This window comes from Pristiophorus japonicus, chromosome 15 (assembly GCF_044704955.1).
Source record: "Pristiophorus japonicus isolate sPriJap1 chromosome 15, sPriJap1.hap1, whole genome shotgun sequence".
Classification (NCBI taxonomy): Eukaryota; Metazoa; Chordata; class Chondrichthyes; family Pristiophoridae; genus Pristiophorus; species Pristiophorus japonicus.
Window position 1 is genome coordinate 130304399 of NC_091991.1, and position 24540 is coordinate 130328938.

At 44.3% G+C, this 24540-nt stretch overlaps 1 protein-coding gene across 4 annotated transcripts in view; it reads left to right on the forward strand.

The window, feature by feature from the left end:
• smg1 (SMG1 nonsense mediated mRNA decay associated PI3K related kinase) overlaps nt 1-24540 on the forward strand; it is a 153376-nt gene that overhangs the window by 27306 nt on the left and 101530 nt on the right. For 3 of the 4 annotated variants that reach the window (XM_070900928.1, XM_070900929.1, XM_070900931.1), the window contains 6 exons: nt 7296-7448; nt 18447-18583; nt 18859-18917; nt 20850-21063; nt 23511-23636; nt 23723-23795. In XM_070900928.1, coding sequence (XP_070757029.1) covers nt 7296-7448; nt 18447-18583; nt 18859-18917; nt 20850-21063; nt 23511-23636; nt 23723-23795 — 762 coding nt within the window. Of the gene's footprint in view, nt 1-14; nt 120-7295; nt 7449-18446; nt 18584-18858; nt 18918-20849; nt 21064-23510; nt 23637-23722; nt 23796-24540 lie in introns of all 4 variants that reach the window. The other variant, XM_070900930.1, reaches the window with a different exon arrangement.

Below are 24540 nucleotides of genomic sequence, written 5' to 3' on the forward strand. Positions count from 1 at the left end.
TTTTTTCCCTGTAGAAAGGAGGTCAGAAAGAGTAAAAGTGGGATTGAAAGCAGGGATTCTGCTATAAAGGGAGAAAATGAGCACTGGACAGTGTGCCATAAGAGCCTTCCTTATGTCAGGTATGGGACTAGGTTAATATTACATATAATGCTGAACTAAGAGCACTGGGAATGTACCAGACTGCAGCAGATTGGGCTAGACTAAAGTATGAATGAGGGAGTGCAGGAGCAGACCAGATAGGGAAAGGACTTGAACAAAAGCATCCAGCAGCTCACTCACTCTTAGAAAGGACTGCAGTAACTTAAACAATGTTGTATTACAGCAGTAGTTCAGCTGCAAGTTATTTCATTTATTTTCTTAAGGCAATACAGTACAGTAATGGCTGGAGCTAATGTATATCAAAAGTAGATTTTTATTTTGTGTACGGAGTCTTTGCAATCTGTAACCCTGGAACAAGCAAAGTAGAGGTTGAGTAATAATGCAACTTGAACTGTGTGGTCTTTTTGTAAAAGATTCTTTTCGTGAGCTTTATTTCCAAATGCTTATTTCTGTCTCTCCATCGCTGCTTCCCCAGGCTTCCAACTTAAATTGCAGATCTAGGCACAGCCTTCCTGCAGGTGGTCTCGCTCGTAACATTGGGACATGGCAGAAAGGCAGCAGGATCAGAGGGGCTTAGTGACTGCCCTAATTTTAACTGTCCCCGCCAATTGGGAGTTAAAAGCGGGCATACCTAGTAGGAATTGTAATATCTCTCTTAATCAGACTACCTTCATAATGCCAGTAACTATTGCTAGGTGTGGCACGTTTTATATTTTTACAAATCTAAATCCATCCTGTTTGTACAATTCTTTGAATCCAGTTACTTTAAAATACTCATTCTATTTAGTGGGGAGATGCATAGGTGTAAGAATATACTTTACAATGCATCATTTCACAGGCACATCAGGTAAATATTCCATTGTGTTTGTCTAGTGATCATGTTTAACTTTTAGTTCAAACTTGGGTTCCCTTCAAGAAAAAAATGAAACCCACCATGCTTTTTCACAATAAGGGTATAATTCTATTTACTAGCTCAACCCCGGCTGGATATTTGGAGTGCTTGGGTTTATACTAGGTGTGGCTTGATTATTTTAATATTTATTGATGGTAGGCAATCTCTGATATAAGTCGCCTGTTTTACCTCCTGAAATCATGTGATGTGTATTCTCAACGGCCAGAAATGAGAGAGCAACATAAATGACCAGTGTGCAGAGCATGGTGGGAATGGATACTGGAATTGCTGCATCAGTAATGCTAACGTTTTCTTTGAACAATAAGTGAGTCAAGGATTATGGGGATCAGGCAGGGAAGTGGAGCTGAGTCCATGATCAGATCAGCCATGATCTTATTGAATGGCGGAGCAGGCTTGAGGGGCCAAATGGCCTACTCCTGCTCCTATTTCTTATGTTCCTGTGTTCAATTGCACCATCTCATAAATCATGGGACAAACTTAAAAATCATGAGATTCGGTAAGAAATCTTGAGCTGTTGTTTTTTTCAAACATAAGCTAATGCAGATTGACAGTTCATTTACAAACCTCATTTGTGGCTTTATTTAATCTCTAACTACTCACAGCTCTTTACAAAAACGATATTACTGAATTGGAAAATGCTTTACAAAAAACTTTTAAAACATCCCACCCATTATCACCACGCTGCCGCGCACCTCAGTTTTTAAAGGTTATGATGACTAATATCAATTACTTATATAATTAAGCATATATATTATTTTTGTTTTACTTGATGTAAGAGCAGGCAGGTGTCCGGATTCAATCCCTGGCCTATGCTGAGTTAGAAACATAGAAAATAGGTGCAGGAGTAGGCCATTCGGCCCTTCATGCCTGCACCACCATTCAACAAGATCATGGCTGATCACCCATCCCAGCACATTCCTCCCCCCCCACCACCACGCCCCCTCCACACCCCCCCCCCCTCCCGACCTCCCCCAGCCGCAAAGACCACATCCAACACCCAATGAACTGGCATCAACAACTCTCCGCGGCAGGGAACCCCACAGGCCAACAACTCCGAGTGAAGAAATCTCTCCCAATCCCAGCCCCAAACAGCCCACCCCCCCATCCCAAGAGCGTGCCACCCCCCGGCTCCGGACCCACCCAACACCGGGAACACTTCCCCCCCCCCCCCCCAACCCGCCCCGACCCGTCAGAATCCTTCCCAAATGCCGACCCCCAGATGTCGAGCCCCCAGCCCCGGCCATCACGGCCACCCCGAAGACACGCCCCCGCGCCGCCAACCACGCCACATCCACCAACCGCCATCTGCACAGTCAACCCGTCCACCCCACTCTGAACACTCCCCGCACAGAGCCCCCAGGCCCGCCCCTCCAACACACTTCGCCCTCGCTCCCCCCCCCCCCCCCCAGACCTTCGCTGCAATGTGGCCCCTCCTGTCCCCCGCTCTGGGTTTCTCCGCCCCCCACCTCCACCACTCTCCCCTCCATCCCCCGCCCCCGTCTCCCCTCATCTTCCCTCTGCCTCCCCCAAAGGCTCCCATCTTGGGGGCGGTAACCTTCTGGGGCCGGGAATTTTAGCCCCCAGCGTGGAAGTCCTGCTCCCGCCGCAGAATTGGCCTTACCACCCCTCAATGGAAGCGGAGTGCAATTTCCCACACTCCAATTCCTTTGGGAGCAGTTACCGGGGCACGACTGGATGCTCCTGTGACAGTTTGAACTGGTGCTCTCCACTCTCCCGTCCTGTGACAGTTGGAACTGGTGCTCTCCATTTTCTGTCCTGCGACAGTGGGAACTGGTGCTCTCCACTCTCTGTCCTGTGACAGTGGGAACTGGTGCTCTCCACTCTCTGTCCTGCGACAGTGGGAACTGGTGCTCTCCACTCTCTGTCCTGCGACAGTGGGAACTGGTGCTCTCCACTCTCTGTCCTGCGACAGTGGGAACTGGTGCTCTCCACTCTCTGTCCTGCGACAGTGGGAACTGGTGCTCTCCACTCTCTGTCCTGCGACAGTGCGAACTGGTGCTCTCCACTCTCTGTCCTGTGACAGTTGGAACTGGTGCTCTCCACTCTCTCTGTTAAACAGAGTTAACAGATCTGAACTCGAGTGGCAGTGTGTAGCGCTGCTACAATTGACCCCTTCCTAAATTCTCAACCGGTTACAGCCTTCCTGCAGGCCCAGAGCCCAGCAAGTCTCTATCTTTCCCCACCCCAGCCCACGTGCCACGCACTTCCCATTGATTGCAGCAGGTACCCTCCTCCCAACCACCATGAGGAAACGCTGCGGGTGCCGACCACTCTTCAACCCCACGACCCAGCCGGCTTCCAACCCGCTGCCACAGAAAGGGCCTTGGGCAGCTCCGGGAGTCTGCACAAGGGGAATGAAGGGTTGAATTTAAAAGTAAGCCACTGGCTCGTACTTCGGCCCATGCGACACATGCCGGACTTACTAATATAGTTTCCCGCGGCACTCAACTTGTTCTTGAACTCTCGGACTGAATTGTGGGAGACAGGAATAATTAACTCTTCCACTCTAAGGAATCCAACTTTTTCTCCTTCCTCCCCCATTTTGAAAAGGCTTCAATGAGAGGACGGTAGACGAGAAGCAGTGCCACAATGTAACCTTGTTTTACTCTGTTGAGAAGAGTTTTTTTACACCATTTTTATCTCGTGCCCAGTTTAGAAGCTAAAAACTGGAGCCACGGCAGTGGGACAAGTAAATCCTTGACCAATTGTTTGTTTCCCCAAAAGTCGTCTGACCATGCAATTCAAAATGATCTCCCAATGATATACAAAAATGTGGCATGACCCACCTCACACCCCATCAACTATTTAACTTTCTTTTTAAATGTTTGGTCATAAGAACGTAAGAAATAGGAGCAGGAGTAGGCCATACGGCCCCTCGAGCCTGCTCCGCCATTTAATATGATCATGGCTGATCCGATCATGGACTCGTGTCCACTTCCCTGCTCCCTCTTCATAACCCCTTATTCCCTTATCGTTTAAGAAACTGTCTATTTCTGTCTTAAATTTATTCAATGTCCCAGCTTCCACAGCTCTCTGAGGCAGCGAATTCCACAGATCCACAACCCTCAGAGAATGTTTGATCATTTGCAAGTAAAAAAAGCAGACAAGTGTGGTTTCAGCAATCTCTACATTGCACAAAATCAGTCTGCAGGCTTTAGTTGGAGAAGAGTGAGATTATAGCTGGAAGTCAGTATAAAGCACTTCAAGTCAGCTGCAGACAAACCAATACATTTTTAAAATACATTTCAAGAAGCGCAGCTGATTGAAACATCTCGTTGCCTCTTGTCTCTGGAAATGCATTTCTACAAAGAGAAAAACGGATGGTAATGTAGGACTTACTGGAAGGGTGTCAAGGAAATGTGAAGCTAATCGTGCAGCAAGTCAAGTTCCCACAGGCGCTTCCTCTCAGTACAGCTGCCCCTGGCCAGACCAGGTCAGGTGATCACAAGTGAGTAGCCTCTTCCTGCTGCAAACCCAGCACAGACAAATCTCCGGCAGCAAGTGCATCACAAGCTGCCCTCTGCAAACTGCAACCCACTGATTATTTTTTTATTACAATGTTCTTTTTGGGTGATGCACATCTAGATCTGAGAGACTTTGTTGGTGAAGGAGGGATAAGTATGGGCTGTGCCCTGCCCCCCACCCACCCACCCCGGTTGTGACACCTGTCTAACCCATGTATCCCCAGCAGCCAATCATGACTAAGTTGAACACCTAGCTTAAAGAATTGTGTTTTCTGAGGTCGGTCGCGAGTTGGGTAAGCTTTCGTGAAAAATCGTGTGTCTCGCGATTAAATCACAACAGTTGGCAAGACTGCTGTATTGGGTGAGGAGAGTGCTAGTTTTTGTAGTCTGTTAGGGGACATGGGCACTCACATACTTAGGCTTGTCAACTCTGTATGAACAGTCTTCTCTCCGGCTTCTAGTACGGAACCACTGAGTGAAATTCATGCTATTAATGAAAAGGATTCATTGCAGAAACAGGGACTGAACATGAGAGTGCCACAGAATATTTCCCTCCTGCAAATGCATCCCAATACAGAATCTATTTCCCTTGAACTAAATGTTTTCCTTCAACAAACTAAAATTACTGTCTCACATATTAAGTGACCAAACTTGGGGAGATTTTATTCTGGAATAAAATTGCCAGAGTTGATGGAGTGGTGCTGCTATAGGGAACTGATTGATTTTGTGACATTGACTGTTCTGGTGTGAATGCAGTAGCCTGACTCTCACCACCAGCTCCCTGCAACATTGCTTTCCTCCAGTCGGCACTGCTGCAGCTGTCGGTCTGCTGCGCTCCCACGGAAATGCATCAACATTTTTAAGACCAATTGTTTCGCCGGTGAATTTTTTGGAGCATTTTTTTAAAATTGAGTGTCTCCTCTGAGACCTGTTTTTGAAGCTGGGAAGTCGTCTAGAAATTAGAGACTCTTACAGTACTGGATTGCTGGAGCTACTATACCACCCGTACAGGAAAGATTAAAACATTGGTGTTAGCAGGGAAGAGATTTCTTAATCACATGATTGTTTAGCAGCTAAAGGATTCATTTTAATTTTTCCTTTTTTTGGGGTGTTCATCAAAGTGTGGGTGCTGGAGAGCCCACACTACCATTTGAGGCACACGGTGTCATGAATATCAAACATTCCCAGCTCGGGTATAGCAAGCAGCTAGGTGCAGATTACAACTGCTAGTGTGTCAAACCGCCCACCATCTCAGAAGGGCATCCCCCTTTCAGTAGCGGCAGTATGACGGCACACATCTTGTGGCCTCTCAGCATGACAATTACTGCTAAATGGTGGGGGGTGGTTTGTGAAGTGGGTGCATGCCTATTAAAAACTTAATTAAGACTACACAAACTCAATTAACAAGCAGTGGAAGATTTTCACCCCAACAGTTTAAATGGGATTCAAACCTGGGTGAAAAACACACCTGCTCTCCCAATTCCTTCGCTTTCTTGCCTTTTGTATGTTCTGATATTTCACCCCCCACCCCACCCCCCAAAAAACTGGTCTCAAATGGGTAGTACTGCTCACCAGTACTTTTTATGTACTTGGGTTATTTTTATTTTATTTCCTTTAATCTTTTTTGTGTGCTCATTGAGATGAGGATTGTCTGTGTTGGGGATAGGAACACTATTCAGATATCTGGTGCCAGCATCAGGGGCTCGAGATCAGTTATGGCACAGCCAGATGCTTTCTCCACACTGCCCCAATAATATGCTTCAACCCTATCCTCTAAAGATCACCTCCTATTTTCCCCATGTGGCACTTGTATCCCATTTTACACACCAACCATCCCTGGGCTTATGTGAGTGACATTGCTAACTAGTGCCAAATTAGGAGCATATTTGTGTTGTAGGCCCATGCTCACCAGGGCCTGGGTTCAGACTGATTAAACTCATTTATAGGACCTTGCAGCCAGCAGAGAGAGATCAGTATAGGGTGGATTTGAACCTAGGTGCTAGAAGTGAAAGACCAATATCTGACACATTGACATCCATTTCCCCATGTCAGGTTATTTTTGAAAAGAGAAACAGTTCTTTCCAGTTTAACTTCCTCCTGCAATATCTGTTGTTCTGGTTTGCTTAATCTTTGGAATATTTATGGCATTTTGATATTTGGAATCGATGTACTTTGAAGTGTAAGGATTTACCTCCATCTCTCAGGCTATGCTAGTTAATTCCTACCTGTGAAAATAAATCTCATTTCGTGGAAGACTGCTCTGCAGTTTTCCATTTTGCAATTATAGTTAGACTGAGCTGATGGCACTGACTCTTGTCATCACATGTATCCTTAATAGCGCAGTTTTCATTCCTAAATGCCAAGTCATATTTGCTATGGTGACCAGAAATGGTGAGTTGACTAGCAGTTGATGAATTGAATGGAATACATAAAATATCTAGGATTTTTCTTGCAAGCTGAAATTTGTACATTTATTGTGAAATCCTCTACTTTAGATAGAGAACACCTTAGTTTTCTTTAGAAAGTAAATGTTAAGGTATTTTGTCCACAATAGCAGGTGCAAACAATAAGTGCGTTGATTTGGATATCTTGTTCTAAATTACGCTAATGTATGTTTCCTGTTCCTGAACATACTGGGAGTCTGCTAATTTATAACAGCTAATTGTTAGTTATTTTAGAAGTACTGTATTGTATATCTTAAAATTTGGCATAATTATTTTAAATAGTAAAAATGACTAAGAAAGGAAGCTTACTGCAGTTATGTTTTGTCATCTGAGAAAATTCGATTTTCTTTATAGGCAGATACGATGTCAATGGAGGACTTGGTGAAAATGCTTATGGTCGGAAGTCGCTGGGGCAAGAGCTGAGGGTTAACAATGTGACCACGGATGTAAGCAGCATTCAGCATGGGAGTCGTGCTTTAGCCACAAAGGAGATGAGGAAATCACAGGGTAAGCAATTTTAAGAACCTGGTATCTGGATTACAGGTTGCTCTTACAGGTAACCTCTCGAGTAGACAAGGCAAAAAATTATCTGGTACTTCAAAGGTTTTTACTTTATTTCAACTGTTAATATATTTGAGTAGAAATCTCAAATTATGCAGGGTTTTTCAGGATTTAGGCATGGATTGTCTGCCCTTCTGCATTCAAAGTAGCTTTAAAGCGGAGAATTGCTCTGCACAGAAGAAAGACTTTCAATGCAGTTTAGTTGAATATGGTACAACTACTTTTTTAAAAAAAAACATTGTAGCATTCTGTAAGATTGTTTTTATCCAGGAGCTGGAAATATTGTTCCTATTGCCAGAATGAGTGTCGCTTATTAATAGCTCCAGCTTTAGCAGAGCAAGCCTATTTGGCTGGAAAACCTGAAATCACAAATGCCCTGAGAGTTTTTTTAATAGATAATACTTGCTCTATCCTAACTATACGTATAGGAGTGCACGTGTGAGTTTCTAAATTAATTATCCATTTATTTCGAGTATTTTAGTTTCATTGGGCCCAAGTTTCGAGCCTCGCCTAAAACGGCGCAGCCCCGACCTGGACGCCCGTTTTTCGCGCCACAAAGTGCGCCTAAAAAACCCCTCCAGATTCTCCACCTCCCTGCAGGTCCTCTGGCCCTCGGCGCAGCGCAGCAGGAGCTGTAGGGGGCGGAGCCAGGTCCCTGCGCAGGTCCCTGTCCCTGCACGTTCAGTAGCTCCAGGCGCCCAAAGCTGTGTGGGAGGGGCTGAAGCACGCAGCCCCTAGCCCTGGCCGAATGGCCTCACTGGGGCTGTGTGCATAAGGCTCCTCCCACACCCAGCTCCTGCTTCCTCCCGACTCGACTCGACTCGACTCCCGCTTCCCGCCTCCGGACCGGACACCGACCCGACTCCCGCTCCCCTCCCCCCCCCCCCCCCCCCGCGCCCCCGCCCCCGGACTGGATCCGACCTGACCTCCCTCGCCCCGACCTGACCTCCCTCCCCACGACCCGAACCGACCTCCCTCCCCACGACCCGAACCGACCTCCCTTCCACCACCCCCCAACCCGCGCTCCCCCCGACCCGACCCAACGCCACCTACCTGTAAATCTGGTGCTTGGGACGGGCCCTGCCCGAAGTCTCGGGCCCGGCCCGTTCAGCCTGCCTCCCCCTTCTCCTCTTCCCCCCCGCCCCCCTCCAATCTCCTTCCCCGCCCCCCTCCAATCTCCTTCCCCGCCCCCCTCCAATCTCCTTCCCCGCCCCCCTCCAATCTCCTTCCCCGCCCCCCTCCAATCTCCTTCCCCGCCCCCCTCCAATCTCCTTCCCCGCCCCCCCTCCAATCTCCTTCCCCGCCCCCCTCCAATCTCCTTCCCCGCCCCCCTCCAATCTCCTTCCCCGCCCCCCCCCCCTCCATTCTCCTTCCCCGGCCCCCCCCCCTCCAATCTCCTTCCCCGGCCCCCCCCCCCCTCAATCTCCTTCCCCGGCCCCCCCCCCCCCCTCCAATCTCCTTCCCCGGCCCCCCCCTCCAATCTCCTTTATCCCCTGCTGTCAGAGAATGAGAGACACACTGGGGGGGGCATCCCAGCATGCTGTTGGAGGGCTCCCGGTGCTGCAGTCGGTAAGTAGAAAATGTTTTAATAATTGATTTTTTTTTTTTAAATAATTATTTCTTCTTAATTTTTTTGGATTGATTTATTGATGTATTTATCATTTATTATTGATGATGGCTCTTTATTTGTAAAACTGAAGTGTTTAATGTTTGTAAACTTCCCTTTAAATCCCCCCCCCCCCCCCCACCCCAAAATTCCCTACGCCTGATTTGTAACCTACGCCTGATTTTCTAAAGTGTCGACAAGGTTTTTTCGAGCGTACAAAAATCTTCACTTACTCCATTCTAAGTTAGTTTGGAGTAAGTTTTCACTGACGAAACTTTGAAAACAGGCGTAAGTGGCCGGACACGCCCCCTTTTGAAAAAAAATTCTGTTCCAAAGTGAAACTGTTCTAACTGACTAGAACTGGAGCAAACTAAATGACGAGAATTCCGATTTCTAAGATACTCCGTTCTACACCAGTTGCTCCTAAAAAATCAGGAGCAAATCATGTGGAAACTTGGGGCCAATAACTTTCGCCTTGAAAATATAAATGCAGGTAATTAAAGCCATAAAAAGGACAACAGCATTTGGAATTTTATAAATAGAGGTCATAGAGTATGTGTGAAGGAGTAATACATTTGTGCAGAACATTGGTTAGGCTTTTAGAATTTTGTGTAGTTGTGAACGCCCAAATTTGGCGCTCCGGTTTTTTTCGGTGCGCTTATGTGAGGTGTGCCGACTTTCCACACTCAAAATGGCGCCGAAAAGCTATCTCCGTATTCTCCCCGCTCTGTCGTCTGTCCTTGTGCTTGGCGCGGTGTGGCAATTACAGTGGGAGGCAGAGCTAGGGCCCTGCGTTAATAGGGGTGACGGCAGCTCAACGCATGTGCACTGGAGGTTTCACGCATGCGCAGTAGCTCCTCTGCAGCGTGGGACTCGATGTCCCGCCCCTATCCCAGGCCGAGTGCTGTCACGACGCGCGTCGGGCTGCTGCACGGCAAGGAGAGAGTCCCACACCTATCCCTGGCCGAGTGGCCTCCCACACCAAGGTAGGACTTGAGTTTTATTTTTTATTTATTGATTGTGCTTTTTAGTGAGGCGAGTTTTGATGGGGGTGGGGGAGAAGAGAGCAGGGAGAGTCAGCAGTCCTCGGAGAGAGAAGTCCACCAGTCCCTCGGAGTTGACTCCTGCAGCCTCTGTGTTCTGCGAGCCCAGCCTGCTGTGTGTTGTGTGTGGCCAGTTCCCTGCGCGTGCTCTCCCTCCTGGGTGTACCACCCACCCACACCTTTCCCCAATAGAGTGGCCTCTTGCACCGGCAGGCCCGCTGACTTCCCGGGCCAAGCTATGAAGGTAGGACTTAAGTTTTATTTTTATTATTTATTTTTTAATTTATTATTGATGGTTTTTATGCTTCTTGAATGTTGTGAAGGTGTTTAGTGCTTTTCCTTACCCCCCCCACCCCCCACCTCTGGCTACCTGCACCGATTTCTTAGCTCGCCGCAAGGGTTTTCTGTGCGGCCACATACGCTGGCCTAAGTTAGTTTGGAGCAACTATTAGCTACCCAAACTGGCTTAAATGGCCAAAAAGGGGGGGAGGTGGCTGCTAACGCCCCCTTTTGGAAAAAAATGAAACAAAAAAAAATCCTAACTAACTCACACCGGTGCAAATTAAATGTGCAGAATGAGGATTTTTAAGTACTCCAGAAAAATCAAGTTGCTCCAAAAAAAATGGAGCAACTCCTGGGCAAATTTGGGCCCATTGAAGGGGCATGAAGCTATAGAAAGCAGACAGTATTGATTTGCCAGAATGAGAAACTATAGTTGAGGCAGAATAAAATACTGGGGCTATTTCCACTGCACCAGAGAAGGCTAAAATGAGATTTAAGAGGTTTTAAAAATCATTAAGGGTTTTGATGGTGAATAGGGAAAGACTGTTTCCTTTTAAAATTTAACATTACTACCAAGAGTGAGGAGAGATGTTGGGAGAAATTTCTTTCCACAAGAGGGTTGTTGGAATGCTTTGCAATTGAGACAGAGGTGCATCTTTTAAGGAAAAATTGGATACATATTTGAAGCTGCAGAAGATATGGTGCTATGGGATGAGTCGGGCAGTGGGGTTTGTTTTTGATTGCTCTAGTATGGTCACAATGGGTTGATGGTTATTTCTGTGCTACAAAGGTCCCTATTTCTATGGTTTCCTGTGTTTTGTAGCAGTTGTGTGCATTGCCTCAATCCTTTGCTACTGAGGTTAAGATGTTGCATCTTCACTAGGGCAAACCAGTTAGACAATGAGGACAATGCTGGGTGCAAAATATCTGACATGCATTGTATGGATTCTCTCCTTTTCTCTCCCTCCCCCATCCCCACTCCCTAATCTGGACACGTTTTGTAGTCTGTCTGTACAGTTACCTTCAATTATTTAACTCCTTTAGCAGCCATATTGTTTCTGTGAGGTGAAAATGTTTTTTTGTTGGTGGGAAAACCTCATAGTTATTGGGCAGTGGCTGATATTACTGGTATAGTAAAGATTGATAACTTTGTTGTGGCATTATGTACTTAACTTGCTTTCTCTTTTTAATGACTTGTCCTCGTGGGTGTTGATGCTCGGGAATAAAGCATCACTTGCAGCTCCAGATCCCTTAATACCCTTGGCTAGCAAAAATCTTACCTATCGCAGAATTAAAATTAATAATTGAGCTAGCATCTGCTTCTTGTGGGAGTGTACACACTTCTACCATCCTTTGAGTGAAGAAGTGTTTCCTAACTTCTCTCCTGAATGGCCTGGCTCTGATTTTATGGTTAAGTCTCCTTGTCCTAGACTCTCCCACCTGTGGAAAAAGTTTCTCTCCATCCAATCAATTCCTTTCAAGCTTTTACCATTAACAAATGTGTTCATGTACTTTTTTTGGTCCAAAATAGAATACCTCGCACTTACCTGCATTGAAATTCATCTACCACAATTTTGCTCACTCACTTAATCTATCTGTGTCCCTTTGTAATTTTATGCTCCCGACCACTTACTATACTACCAATCTTTGTGTCATCAGAAAACTTGGATATGTGGCTCTCTATTTTGTTATCCACATTATTCATAAGTGTCGATTTCCATGGGTATCTTGGTTCCTGTAGCATCTATTTGGATGACGATACTTTTCGAATCGCTGTTAGATACATTCATGCTCCTGATGACGTGTATCTCCTCATCCTGTTGCTTTTCTTCCATGCTATGTACTCTCTGGGGATTACTACTCTTCAGTCAACATGCCTTTGCAAAATGTCCAGTTTTCATGCAGAAGAAACACTCTGCTCAAAGTTGTCCATATCTGAAGGCAATGTGTTGTCCCAGATACCGATAGCATGACTTCAATGCTCTGTTACCATTAACCTGTCATCAGATGTCTTTATTGCATTTACAGCAATGGCTGCATTACCACAGTAGTCCACTGGGTGGAGCAGTAGTCTACTAGATGGAACTATATTAGAGACGAGAATTTTTTTTACGCAGCGAGTTATGATGATCTGGAATGGGTGCTGGCAGCAGATTCAATAATAACTCTTAAAAGGGAATCGGATAAATATTCAAAGTAGAAATTTACAGTGCTATGAAGAAAGGGCAGGGGAGTGGGACTAATTGTACAGCTCTTTGAGAGCCAGCACAGGCACGATGGGCCGAATGGCCTCCTTCTGTGCTGTATGACTGAATGAATGATTCTATTAATGCAGCAAATGCCATCGCTGAAAATGAAATGCTTTTATATGTCCCTGAAACTGGATGCTGGCATTAGGTGGTCCCAAGTAAACAGTGGCTTCTTTCTAAGTTTTGATAGCACTCTAGTTTTGATACGGGTCAAAGTAAAGCCGAGCTGGTCAGTATTGGCCATTACTGAACAGATCTCCTGTGGCCATGCTCATGGTGAGTCAGAGGATGTGCAGTTTCACAATGACAGGGGTATAACGATACTCTGTCATGCACATTGCATTCATTTACATTGCTAGTCAACCTCCTGTGGCAGTGCACACGTCATCTTCAGGTTAAGCAGGATTATGGGGTGAGGGATAACTACCAAGGCATTCAGGCATAATTCAGTGTCCTTACGAAGTGTCTTAAAAAAGGAAGGAAGGAAGTAATTAAGTAAGGGAACCAGGAAAAAAAGGAAAGCAGGAAGGAAGTAAGGAAAGAAAGCAGACATGCCCTCAGTTTATCGTCTCATCTGAAAGACGGCACTTTTGACAGTGCAGCACTCAGCACTGCACTGGAGTGTCATCCTAGATGTTGTGCTCAAGTCTCTGGGGTGCGACTTGAACCCACGGCCTTCTGACTCAAAGGTGCGATCACTGAGCCACAGCTGATAGTGGACCCCTGCACTGTGAAGACTGGACTAGTGGGTAACAGAGAAGGCTGTGAGCTAAAGCCTCCTCAAGGCTCATTCCAGCCACTCGCCCAGCATGTCGACAACAGACAAGAGAGATTATTGTATATTGGAGGCCAAGGCCTCTCTGGCAACGCTCTTGAGTATTCACACTCAATACTGTAACTGAGCTTTGGACCTGTGCTGCTGATGCTCCATGGCAGCCTGCAGTGTAGACAACCATCCATTGACAACTATATCGATAGGCTAGTGAACCCCTCCATACTCATAGCTGGAGCAGGAGAGCAATGGCAGTGAAGGACATCACCAAGATCCAGGTGATTGGAGCGTGGGCAGGGCGAAGGAGCGGTGAGAGATTGTAGGGGGATGTGATTGGGGCCCAGGGGGCAGCACGGGCCAGCCCACACTGCGATATGTGTGCGCACTAGGTCCGTACAGCAGAGCTGGTCTCCAGTCGTCTTGGTTAATCCTTGCCACTGGACCTGGACCAAGACCAAGCTCTGTCAAGCCCGTGTGGTGGTGTGCAACGGTCACCACACATTTTTATAAAAAAAAAATCCACACACCTTCCACCCTTCAGGATGTAGTTTGGTACCTGGAATATTGGGTCCTTCATTGAAACACCTGTGAACTCATTCTTTTTTGGTGTGGAAGCAAGTCATCCTCGTTTCGGGGGACTGCCTATGATGGTGATGATGAAGAAATATAGTTAACAGTTGAGGCATCAGCACAGATCTTTGTGGAACACCACTAGTCACGTCCTCTAATTCAAGTACAGATACATACCCATTATCCCTACATTTTGTCTTCTACCTCCTAACCAATCTTCTAATCAGTCAATAATTTGTCTTTATTTTTAGCTTACAGTTTCTTATGTGGAACCTTATCGAATGCCTTCTGGAAGTCCATATAAACTACATCCATAGACATGAGCTACCCATTACAAATCCATGTTGGCTCTCTTTAATCAGTTCAAATTTCTCTAAGTTGCTAAGTGCCCAGTCACTCTACCCTTAATTATAGATTCCAATAACTTCCCCACAACAGATGTTAGACTAACAGGTCTATAATTTCCTGGTTTCTCTCTCCTTTTATAAATAATGGTGTTATATTTGCAATTTTCCAATCTAAAGGAACAATTACTGAATCAAGAGCGCTTTGGAAGATTATGGTTAAAGCATATACAATTTCTTCACCTCCTTCCTTTCAAACCCTGGGGTGGCAACCATCAGGACCTGGGGATTTAGTGCCATTATTTTTTTCTAATACTGTTTTCTTGCTTACATTAACTTCAGTCTGTTTTAGCCTTTGATGCATTATTAGTTTGCCTGGAATGTCAGGTATATTATCCCCGTCCTCAACTGTGAAGACTGACACATTGGCCCAGAATATGTGGTCAGTGGCTCTTGCCGCTGACCTCCAAAAGCTGTCCAGAACGATCTCGTGATCTATGTGGTGTGAATTTCAGTTCTCCTGACTTTAATTTCAAGTCTAGAGATCTCTAGTGTCCAGCAACAGTGATGTCATTAAGCAGCCAATCACATTGAAGAATTCTCATAGGCAGCAAACCAGGAAGTAAAATGCATGGATTTTCCTTCACTTTTTTAAATCATTTTCGTGAGCGAAATAAAGATTGGGACATACACATGGGATTAAAGTAGAAGCTGAAATATTATAAAATTAAATTTTAAAAAACATGTTCTCGGTATCGACGTTATTGTGTGCATGTGCTAGCTCCAGAAATTGCTGTCAGTTTGAGCGATAATGACTGCAAAAGCTGACCGTTTTGCCATCATTACCACCGCAAAATCCAGGCCAAAGTAATTATTCAGCAAGTTCATCATTTCCTTATTTTCATTTTCACTATTGCCCACATCTGTCTTTAAAGGACTCACACTACCCTTTTTCTTCTAATAAATACAGTTGTAAAAACTTTGAATTTGGTACACCTCACAAGTTTCTTTTTGTATTCCATTTTGCAGTGCTTAGTTTTTTTTTTGTCTTCCTTTGCTATTTATATCCAGGGGACTGGAAAAGATATATATTATGTTTTGGACTGTTGTATGCTCTTTCCTTTTGTTTTATGTTGTCTCTCACCTCTTAGCTGTTTTATTTGGTAAGTAGACCTCTTGCTCCTTAGGGGTATATAACTGATTCTGTATGAAGCTGAATTCTTTTTTGAACACTTCCCACTGCTCATCTGTAGTTTTACCCGATAAGTCTTGGCCAGTTTGGTCGTCGGTCTCATCCTGTTAAAGTTAGCCTTACCAAAATTTAAAATCTTAGTAACATTTTTCCTTTTCAAACCAAGCATTGAATTAGATCATATGATCACTGTTGGATAGATGTTCCCTTACTGTTGATTATGAACTAAGTCTAGCTCATTACTAAATCTAGTATGACCTGTTCTCTTGGTTCTAGAATATATGGCTCCAGAAAACTATCTTGACTGCACTCCAAGAAATTCACTACCTTTCTGACTTGTACTACTTTGCTCTTCCTAACCTATATGTAGATTAAAGTCTCTCATTAACACAACTTTGTTTTTACTACAAGCCTCTCTAATCTCTGAATTAATACATTCTGCCACTTCATTGCTGCTATCAGGAGGCCTGTAGGTGGTCACTGTTTTTGTAGCGAAGTCAGATGGAGCTAGGATCCATTGGGTCCCCAGTTGAAATGAGAATTTTGCGGAGTGAGCATTGTATTCTGGGGATACAGAAACTGACTCTACCACTAACTGTTATACTTACTGATCTCATTCACTGCTGGATTCCCAGGTTTTAATCTATGAAAGGAACTAAATTATTTTTAGTTGCTGATTGAATTCCATTAAATATTACAATCTTAAATGAAGCATATCTAATATTTCAATGTACCAGAGATGCAAGGAAAACTAAAAATAAATCATGGGGAGGTACTAACTAGATTCTAAGTAGTAATGGAGCGTTAGGCCATGTCAAAGGGCAATCAAGAGTCAACCTGTGGGTCTGGAGTCACACACACACACCAGGTAAGGGCGGCAGATTTCCTTAAAGGACCCAGATGGGCTTTCACGACAATCCGGTAGTTTCATGGTCTCCATTACTGACACTAGCTTATTTATTTATTTAATTAACTGAAATTAAATTCTCCAGCTGCTGTGGTTGGATTTGAACTTGCATCTCCAGACCTCTGGATTACCAGTCCAGCAACATGACCACTATGCTACCGTACCATACTACGTGGACCATTTCCCATATCTCGGGAGCCTCTTATCAACAAAGGCAGACGTTGATGCGGAGTTTCAACATCGCCTCCAGTGCGCCAGTGCAGCCTTCGGCCGTCTGTGGAAAAGAGTGTTTGAAGACCAGGCCCTCAAATCTACCACCAAGCTTGTGGTCTATACGGCTGTAATAATACCCGCCCTCCTGTATGGATCTTGGGTATGGACGATGTATAGAAGGCACCTCAAGTCGCTGGAGATATATCACCAACGATGTCTCCGCAAGATCCTGCAAATCCTTTGGGAGGACTGGTGGACCAACATCACTGTCCTCGACCAGGCTATAACATCCCCAGTATTGAAGCACTGACCACACTCGATCAGCTTCGCTGGGCAGGCCACATAGTTTGAATGGCAGATACGAGACTCCCTACGCAAATGCTTTATGCAGAGCTCCTTCGTGGTAAACGAGCCAAAGGAGGACAGCGGAAACGTTAATAAGGACACCCTCAAAGTCTCCCTGGTAAAGTGCGACATCACCACTGACACCTGGGAGACCCTGACCGCAGACCGCCCGAGGTGGAGAAAGTCCATCCGGGAGGGCGTTGAGCTCTTCGAGTCTCAACGCAAAGAGCATGAAGAGGCCAGGCGCAGGCAGCAGAAGGAGCGCACGGCAAACCAGCCCCACCGATCCCTTCCCTTGACAAATGTCTGTCCCACCTGTGACAGGGTCTGTGGCTCTCGTATTGGACTGTTCAGCCATCAAAGAACTCACTTAGGGAGTGGAAGTAAGTCGTCTTCGATTCAGAGGGACTGCCTATGATGCTACCGTACCTATTAATAGGTAGGAGACAGAGTAGGGATAATGTCCATGTACTTAAATTGTCAGCCCCCCCCCCCCCCCTTGCCGGATCTGAGCTGGGTCTTCAGATTTTCACTATATTTATAAATGAATTGGATGAAGGAATAGAGAGCCTTATCTTAGTTCAATAAATAGTGTAGATGGGAGCATACTGTTGCAGAGGATTATTGATTGAGTGGGCAAAACTGTGGCAGATGGAATTCAGTATAAGAAAGTGTAAGGTCATCCAGGATAGACCAGAATATTTTCTAAATGTCAGAAGCTAGGAACTGAAGATGAGCAGAGAGATTTAAAGGCTAATGGAATGTTGGCCTTTATTTCAAGCGGGCTAGAATACAAAGGGGTGAAAGTTGTTAGTTATTTAAAGCTCTGGTTAGATCCCATTTGGAGTACTGCATTCATTTTCGGGCACCGCACCTCAGCAAGGATATATCGGCCTTGGAAGGGGGTTCAGTGCAGATTTACAGAATGATACCGGGGCTAAAAGGGTTAAATTAAGACAGGTTTCATAGGCTCTGCTTGTATTCCCTTGAATATAGAAGATTAAGGGGTGATCTATTTGAGGTGTTTAAGATGATCAAAGGAGTTTATGGGCTAGATAGAGAGAAACTATATTTCCTTTGGCGGTGGAGTCCAGAACAAGGGGGCAGAACCTTAAAATTAGAGCTAGGCCATTCAGGGGTGATGTCAGAAGGAACTTCTTCACACAAAGGCTAATAGAATCCTGGAATGCTCTTCCCCCAAAAAGGCATAGTCAATTGAAAATTTAAAAACTGTGATTGATGAGATTTTTATTAGGCAAGGGTTACGAAAGGGGTAAGGCAGGTAAATAGAGTTGAGATACAGATCAGCCACGATCTAATTGAATGGTGGAACAGGTTTCGGGCAGAATGACCTACTTCTGTTCCTGTGGTATTTATTGTTGGCGAATTTTGTCAAACCATTTAATTTATTCTGTTTATAGAGCGATCTTTATCTTATTCTGATGAATCTCGACTGTCCAATCTTCTGCGGAGGATTTCCCGTGAAGATGACAGAGAGCGTCGGCTGGCTACACTAAAGCAACTGAAAGAGTTTATTCAGCAGCCAGAAAACAAAGTGGTGAGTTTAAAAAGATAGAAAAAATGGAAATGCTCATCTGTCAGCATCTGCAAGGATAGTTAACATGTCCTCAATTATGGGCTTACGCACACAATGCTAACGTGTCTTCTCTTTTCAGTTGCTGCTGGACATGCTGTGCATTTCCAGCATTTTTGATTCTTCCAAGCTATTGAGCTATGTGTATACTGCATATATGAATATAAGGGAGATTGATTACATAAAAGTTTTTCACTAACTTTTCTTTGTTGTATAATTGCAATTTTATTTTTTTGCAGGTTCTAATGAAGCAACTAGATAATGCCCTGACTGCAATACAGGACGTGCTTAATGAGAGGTATGCCAATGTTGGCTGAACTTGCTATCCTTTAAGGCATTTTACACTTTTAAAATAAAGAAACACAACTTATTTTGTGGAAATTATCCTTGAGTTTGCTTTGTATATAAATTCCAAGTTTGGTTTTAGCCAGCAGTATTTCTGGACCCCACCATTTGCTTTTGGGGGTGGGAGGAGACAATGAATTTGAAGTGGTGTAAATTTTAATCTTCCACATTTAACTAATATAAAGTAGGCAATATTTGCACTTGCTTAATATATCTTTAAATACTACTTGGTCATTTAATTTTACCCACTATGGGGTCAAGTTTCGCCTGAGTTGCTCCTGTTTTTTTGGAGCAACTAATTTAGAATGAAGTATCTTAGAAATTGCAATTCTTGGCCTTTAGTTTGCTCCAGTTCTAGTCAGTTAGAACAGTTTCATTTTAGAACAGATTTTTTTTCTCAAAAGGGGGTGTGTCCAGCCACTTACACCCATTTTGCAAGTTTAGGCAGTAAAAACTTACTCCAAACTAACTTAGAATGGAATAAGTGTAGATTTTTGTACCTTCAGAAAAACCTTGCTTACACTTAGAAATCAGGCGTAGGGAGCGAAAGATGGGGTGGGGGGGTTTACAAACATTAAACACTTCACTTTTACAAATAAAGAGCCATCGTCAATAATAAATCGATAAATAAATCAATAAATAAACCAATAAATCAATCTAAAAAAAAAATTAAAAATCACTCAATAAATAAAAAATAATTTCTACTCTTCTGCAGCACCAGGGGGATGGGGGAGAAGATGATGATGGGGGTGGGTGGGAGAGAGATGATGATGGGGGGAGGGGAAGAGGGAAGAAGATGGGGGGAGGAGAGAGATGATGATGTAGAGGGGGGAAGAAAAGACGGTGATGATGCCAGACCGCCGCTGACAACTCTTCGGGTAGGGCCCGCCCCCAGCAAGAGGCCACGGGTCCCGGCGGAGCCGGGGCCCGCAGGCAGCCGATACTGGGCTGCCGCTGATGCCTCTTCGGGCGGGGCCCGCCCCAGCGAGATGCGGGGCGGCCAGGCCCCGCCACAGACAACGAAGCCGGGCCCCGCCAAGGACTTTGGACGGGCCCGGCCCCAGCGAGAGGCCGCAGGCGACGCCGACGTCGGCTCCAACGAGGACGTCGGCTCCAACGAGAACTTCGGGGGACTTCAGGCGGGGCCTGCCCCCAGCAAGAGGCCGGGGCGGTCGGACTCCGCCGCTGACACCTATGCCGTGCTCCCAGGAGGACTTTGGGCAGGGCCGCCCCCAGCGAGAGGCCGGGCAGGCGGGCCCCGCCGCTGAGGTAAGATGCGCAGGCCACTTGGCCGGGGATAGGGGCGACTTCCCTTCAGCCTGGGATAGGGTCGTCGCCCCGGAGACAGGAAGGGCCGGGAGCTACTGCGCACGCGCGCATCCTCCACTGCGCACGCGCGCAGCTGACGCACTGTTTTTGGGCACGGCTGTAGCTCCGCCTCCTGCTGCACCGCGCCGAGGTAGAAATGGGCCTACAGCTATCGGAGAATCGCGAGGTAAGTATTCGGTGCAATTTTTGTTCTATAAATTAGGCGGGCCTCTCCAATGTGCCCGTTCTAGCGGGTGTCCGAAACTTGAGCCCTATATTTGGTGCATCTTGAAGATTAAATAATCTTTGAAATTTTTATATTTTTCTTCAGTCATGCACTTTTCCAGAGCTTTACATCTAAATTAGTTATACAACAGCCACATTGCTTATGAATCCTTTTGTACCTAATGCCAAATTGGAGAATTTGTATTCAGATTTGTAACGTGCATCATTTGTTTAAATGTTAAAAGGAATTATGAAATTTCAGGTATAGCTATAATTCATGATAAATTCAGAACTTGTGATTTATTGCGTGCAGTGCAGGGCATTAATATTTGTTGAAACTTGTTATCAACAGTAGTAAGCTACTTCATGAACTACGACAAGAAGGAGCTTGTTGCCTTGGCTTGCTGTGTGTATCTTTGAATTTCGAGGCTGAGAAGATCTTTAAGTGGATTTTTAGCAAGTTTAGCTCTTCCACCAAAGATGAGGTAAAACTTCTATACTTATGTGCCACCTACAAAGCACTGGAAACTGCGGGAGAAAAGAAGGCATTTTCATCTGTAATGCAGGTTAGCCTTTAATTTTACTATTTTTTTTTAAATCAGTGAAAATAAATAATTGAAGTGCAAAAGCTGAAATGTTTTGGTACATATTCACTTTTGATACTCTTTTTTTTGTAAAATCTCATTTTGTGGTCATGTATTAAACTTATTTAGCGATGTCTGGTAACTTGGATATTTGGAGAATAGTGTAAGCAAGATTAAAGTTTTTTCAAAACTACATAGCATTTTCTGCAGTAATCAAACTTTCCAAAAGATTTGGAGTGTAATCTTCGTAGAAAACTTTCTGTATGAACTACTTAAAACTTCTAAAAAGCCTGGAAGATGGTAGTAAAGTATTGTCAAACACAAATGTAGTCTGGAGGACGAGTTCATGGAATGTATTTGAGACAGTTTCTGAGAACAATGTCATGGAAGCAACCAATAAAGAGGCTATTTTAGATCTTGCATTGGTGTGATGAGACAGGGTAATTAGTAATCTCAGTAAATGTTCCTGTGGGGAAGAGTGATCATAATATAATAAAATCTCGTTGCGTTTGAGAGTGAAATACTTGTCAGAAACATGTCTTAAACTTAAATTAAAAAAAAGCCAATTACTTCCGTATGAGGGGCGAGTTAGCTAAGGTAGATTGGGAAACTAGATTAAGAGGTAAGATGGTAGATGAGCAGTGGTAAACGTTTAAAGAAATATTCCAAAATTCTCAATGAATATACATTCCAATGAGAAATAAAAACTCCATGGGAAAAGTGATCCATCTGTGGCTAACTAAATAAGTTAAGGATTGTATTAAATTAAAAGAGGCTTACAATGTTGCCAAGAATAGTAGCAAGCCTGAGGATTGGGAGAGCTTTAGAAACCAGCAAAGGATGACGAAAAAATTAATAAAAAGGGAGAAAATAGAATGAAAGTAAACTAGGAATAAATGTAAAAACAGATTGTAAGAGCTTCTACAAGTATGTAAAGGAAGAAAGTAGCAAAAGTAGGCAATTGGTTTTTTAGAGGTTGAAACAGGTGAAATGATGATGGGAAAAGGAAATGGCAGAGACTTTAAACAAATATTTTGTATCTGCCTTCACAGTAGAAGACACAATAAGCATATCAAAAGGGCTAATAAGAGTGAGCAACTTAAAGTAATATCAGTAGAGAAAAAGTACTTGGGAAACTATTGGGACTAAAAGCCGACAAATTCCCTGGACCTGATGGCCTACATCCTAGGGTTCTAAAAGAAATGGCTGCAGAGATAGTGCATGCATTGGTTGTGATCTTCCAAAATTCCTTAGATTCTAGAACGATCCCAGCAGCTGGGAAGTAAGCAAATGTAACCCTGCTATTCAAGAAAGGAGGGAGAGAGAAAACGGGGAGCTACAAGCCAGTTAGTCTGACATCAGTTGTCAGGAAAATATTGGAATCCATTATTAAGGAAATGGTAACAGGGCACTTAGGAAATCACATGATTAGGCAGAGTCAACATGGTTTTATAAAAGGGAAATTGTGTTTAACAAATTAAAGTTTTTTGAGGATGTAACTAGTAGGGTAGATAAAGGGAAGCCAGTGGATGTAGTAAATTTGGATTTCCATAAGGCATTTGATATGGTGCTACATAAAAGGTTGCCATGCAAGATAAGTGTGTTTTCTGGTTGGCACAGACTTTGGTAGGAAACATAGAAAAACAGAATATTTTTTAAGTGGTGAGAAACTATTAAATGTTGGTCCGACAGATTTAGGTGTCTTCGTACAGGAAACACAAAGTTAGCATGCAGGTACAGCAAGCAATTAGGAAGGCAAATGGCATGTTGGCTTTTATTGAAGGGGGTTGGAGTACAAGAGTAAGGAAGTCTTAATACAATTATACAGGGCTTTGGTGAGACCACACCTGGAGTTACTGTGCACTGTTTTGGTCTCCTTATCTGCAAAAGGACATACATGCCTTCGAGGAGATGCAACAAAAGTTCGCTAGATTGATCCCTGGGATGAGAAGGTTGTCCTTTAAAGAGAGATTGAGTAGAAAGGGCCTATACTCTGGAGTTTAGAAGAATGAGAGATGATCTCATTTCAAGATCCTGAGGGGGACTGATCGGGTAGATACTGAGAGGTTGTTTCCCCTGGCTGACCTCGAACTAGAGGCATATTCTCAGGATAAGAGGTCAGCCATTTAAGACTGAGATGAGGAGGAATTTCTTCACTGAGGGCTGTGAATCTTTGGAATTCTCCACCCCAAAGGGCTGTGGATGCTGAGTTGATGAGTATATTCGAGGCTGAGATAACAGGGGAATCGAGGGATGTGGCTATCAGGCGGAAAAGTGGAGTGGAGGTTGAAGATCAGCCATGATCTTATTGAATGGCGGAGCAGGCTCGAAGGGCCTACTCCTGCTCCTAATTCTTTATGTTCTTACGTATCCTTGCTGCAGAGCAGCATTTATTTTGTTGAAACTAATTTAACTCTTACTTTTCCTAGCTGGTGATGATCAGCCTACAGTCTGTTTTGGAAAATGTGGATACCCCAGAGCTACTGTGCCAGTGTGTGAAATGCATTTTATTGGTGGCTCGTTGTTTCCCACATATATTTAGTACCAACTTTAGGGTAAGAATTATGAGCTAAATGACATCACCATAATGTTTTAAGAATTTTAGCTGCAAATTAATATCTGATGCTTTTGAATCCCAAAGGACACTGTAGATATACTTGTTGGATGGCATATAGATCACACCCAGAAACAATCCCTTACGCAACAAGTGTCGGGTAGGATCATTTTATTTACTGCGGTACAACATTGGTAGATTACCAGACCCTGCTATTAATAAATGTTTATTATTTGAACAGCCTAGCTCAGTTTAGCTGAAAATGGCTGGTTTTCAAGATAGTGTTGACAGCAAGATCAAGATGAACATAATTGTATAAACTAAAGCTCTCAAAATTAGAAACCAAAAACCATGCAGTGTAACCAAGTGTTAAGAATATTGAAATAAGCTGATCAATTAATCATGTTTCACTTGAAATTATGTATTTGAATCATTGAAAGTGTTAAGAATGATGGCTATACGCAGCAGAGTAACAGCCTCTTTTGATTTGTATTTTATCCATCTATTGATGCAACTTAGTACTTCTATTTTATTGCAGTACTTATTAGTGACCTTTAGCTGAACCTCGCAAAATAACTAGTGAATTTTTAAGGATGTTAATGGGCTTTCCAGTCGTAGCCAGAGGATCCCCTGCAATGGCTTCTCTTCCTACTCCTGCACTGTTGCCCTTGGTGTTCCCCAAGGATCTATCCTTGCCCCGTTCCTACTCCTCATTTACATGCTGTCCCTCAGCAAAATCATCCAAAAACACACTGTTAATTTCCACAGATACGCTGACAACACCCAGCTCTACCTTACCACCACCTCTCTCGGCCCCTGTACTCTCTCAATTGTCAGATTTCTTGCATGATATCCAGTACTGGATGTCCGTTCCCTAGCCACCGATTCCATCCTTCCCCCAAGCA